This window comes from Limulus polyphemus, unplaced genomic scaffold (assembly GCF_000517525.1).
Source record: "Limulus polyphemus unplaced genomic scaffold, Limulus_polyphemus-2.1.2 Scaffold68, whole genome shotgun sequence".
NCBI lineage: Eukaryota > Metazoa > Arthropoda > Merostomata > Xiphosura > Limulidae > Limulus > Limulus polyphemus.
Window position 1 is genome coordinate 40,141 of NW_013665678.1, and position 3,377 is coordinate 43,517.

Here is a 3,377-nt window from a genome sequence, read left to right on the forward strand (position 1 = left end):
AATTATTTATTATATTAAAAAATTTTTAAACACAAGTGCCGGTAGTGCATATTTACCTAGGATTGTAACTGACAAAACTTAGTTTAAAATAAAACATTTGTCATACACAAACATAGATATTGTTTTTTGATATTTAACAATAGTGTATTAGATGTTAATTATATGGAGAATTTATCAACTGTAACTCAGTGGTGCTGTTCAGCAACAGGGTAATCAACACTTAGTAATATAAGTTAAATATTAACCTCAAAAATGAACTTTGCGGAATAGCAAAGTCACTATGAAAAATGTAAAGCATGTACATGAAGTAATCGGAAAGAAATGGGATTTTAGCTTCTTTAGTTCAATTGTATTGGATTTACACCAGCAAGTGTACTTGAATAGTGTTTTGTTTGTGGACAAACAGATAGCACTCTATAGTTCCTGTTATGTGTGATCCATTCATATCAGTACAGGTAAATACAGCTGCTTTCAGAACATCAGTTTTAGGGAAGTGTTATCCATGCAGACTTATCTTGAGAAAATTAATAAAGATTAGAGCCACACAATACTACATCATGTATGATTGTTGTCCATTTGAAAGGGCTGTTACTTACACATTTCAACAGCAGTCAGTGTTATTACATTACATACACGATGACAGAACAATGTCAAAATGTAGTTCTGATATCTACCATTTCACTTTAACTTTACATAGGCGTTGTTTGCAATGTGACTTGCTAATTTGAATAATTAAAATCCTTTTAGTATAATATACTCAATTATTTATAGCTGTAAGTTAATATATTTTTACTAGAGTACTTTGGTAGTTGTATTTTCTTCTCCAGTCTACTAGCTAGGTGTGTGTGAATATTTTTTAATGGAGTTTGGTAGTTGTATTTTATTCTCCAGTCTACTAGTTAGGCATGTGTAAATATTTTTTATGGAGCTTCGTAGTTATATTTTCTTCTCCAGTCTACTAATTAGGTGTGTGTGAATATTTTTTAATGGAGTTTGGTAGTTGTATTTTACTCTCCAGTCTACTAATTAGGTGTGTGTAAATGTTTTTTATTTAGTTGGTAGTTGTATTTTCCTCTCCAGTCTACTAGCTAGGTGTGTGTGAATATGCTTTATGGAGTTTGGTAGTTGTATTTTCTTCTCCAATCTACTAGCTAGGTGTGTATATATTTTTAGGGAGTTTGGTAGTTGTATGATTTTCTCCAGTCTTCTTGCTAGGTGTGTAAATATGTTTTATGAAGTTTGGTTGTCGCATTTTCTTTTCTAGTTTACTAGCTAGGGATGTGTGAATATTTTTAATGGAGTTTGGTAGTTGTATTTTCTTCTCCAGTCTTAATGTATTTTGATTTTTGTCAAGTTTAGTTGGTATGAAAACTTTAATAGACTACAACTTCTTGTTGAAAGAAAATAAGATGAAGTTTTGGCTCCTATACTGAAACATTGTTTGCAGTATATTTTGTGCAAGTTGTAAGATGTATTTTCTTTTCCAGTTTACTAGATAAGTGTTGATATGTAGTATTTCTTCTACAGGTCATTAGTTGTGTGTTTCTCTCCAGTCTCTATAAGAATGTATGTTGGCTAGTCCAGCTTCTTGGAATTGTTTGTATAAAGAAATTGAGTATTCACTCAAAATCAGGTAAGAGAGAGAAAATTTAACATGTATGTGGGAAAAACAATTCAAACATCCTAAGAATGAAAGTATACAGTTATTGCAACTCCACTACATATGTCAGACTGGACACATATCAACTGGAAGAATAACAAAACACCTGGACACAGCATTGGAAAAATCAGAAATCTCTGAAAATACTTTCATATAAAAGTACATACTGACCATCAAACTACCTTACTACTGAGACAAACCAATAACATCTGTAACTGACTCTTTAGAAACAACATATTCCCAATGGTGACATGTACAACAAAACAGCTTCTGGACAGCTAGTCTCCCAAAACAACATATCCCCAATGATGACATGTACCACAAAACAGCTTCTGGACAGCTAGTCTCCTAAAACAACATATCCCCAATGGTGACATGTACAACAAAACAGCTTCTGGACAGCTAGTCTCTCAAAACAACATATCCCCAATGGTGACATGTACAACAAAACAGCTTCTGGACAGCTAGTCTCCTAAAACAACATATCCCCAATGGTGACATGTACAACAAAACAGCTAGTCTCCCAAAACAACATATCCCCAATGGTAACACATACAACAAAACAGCTTCTGGACAGCTAGTCTCCCAAAACAACATATCCCCAATGATGACATGTACAACAAAACAGATTCTGGACAGCTAGTCTCCCAAAACAACATATCCCCAATGGTGACATGTACAACAAAACAGCTTCTGGACAGCTAGTCTCCCAAAACAACATATCCCCAATGATGACATGTACAACAAACTGCTTCTGGACAGCTAGTCTCCCAAAACAACATATCCCCAATGGTGACATGTACAACAAACTGCTTCTGGACAGATAGTCTCCCAAAACAACACAGCCACAATTATGACAGACACACACATATGATACAAGTGACAGTAACTCACAGTAGTGTTTCTGGGAATGTGACATACAATGTTGCATTTAGTGTTTTATAAATTATTAGCTGGAGTACCTGGGAATGTAACATACAATGTAACATTTAGTGTTTTATAAATTATTAACTGGAGTACCTGGGAATGTAACATACAATGTAACATTTAGTGTTTTATAAATTATTAACTGGAGTACCTGGGAATGTAACATACAATGTAACATTTAGTATTTTATAAATTATTAACTGGAGTACCTGGGAATGTAACATACAATTTAACATTTAGTGTTTTATAAATTATTAGACTGGAGTACCTGAGAATGTAACATACAATGTTGCATTTAGTGTTTTATAAATTATTAACTGGAGTACCTGGGAATGTAACATACAATGTTACATTTAGTGTTTTATAAATTATTACCTGGAGTACCGGGGAATGTAACATACAATGTAACATTTAATGTTTTATAAATTATTAGATGGAGTACCCGGGAATGTAACATACAATGTAACATTTAGTGTTTTATAAATTATTAGCTAGAGTACCTGGGAATGTAACATACAATGTAACATTTAGTGTTTTATAAATTATTAGCTTCAGTATCCGTCCCTTGGATGTGTAAAATAAAAACTCATTTGTAACAAAGGATAGGAAATTGTACTTCTATTTTTTTCTTAACTTAATAAACATTAAAAGTGCAATAAAAATACGTGAAGGTACTAATACTGAAAAGAAAGACAAACTGTTTTCAAGAATTCTAACAATAGTGATTACATAGGTCATTCTAATGCTGAGGGATATATACAATATTGGTAGTTTATCCGAAATTAGACAT

At 32.6% G+C, this 3,377-nt stretch overlaps 1 protein-coding gene across 1 annotated transcript in view; it reads left to right on the forward strand.

Moving 5' to 3' along the window:
• Window positions 1–3,377, forward strand: part of LOC106465435 (piezo-type mechanosensitive ion channel component 2-like) — a 47,064-nt gene that overhangs the window by 40,109 nt on the left and 3,578 nt on the right. The window contains exon 20 of the mRNA XM_022393852.1: window positions 1,528–1,633. Within this exon, the coding sequence (XP_022249560.1) occupies window positions 1,528–1,633 (106 nt within the window). The remainder of the gene's footprint in view (window positions 1–1,527; window positions 1,634–3,377) is intronic.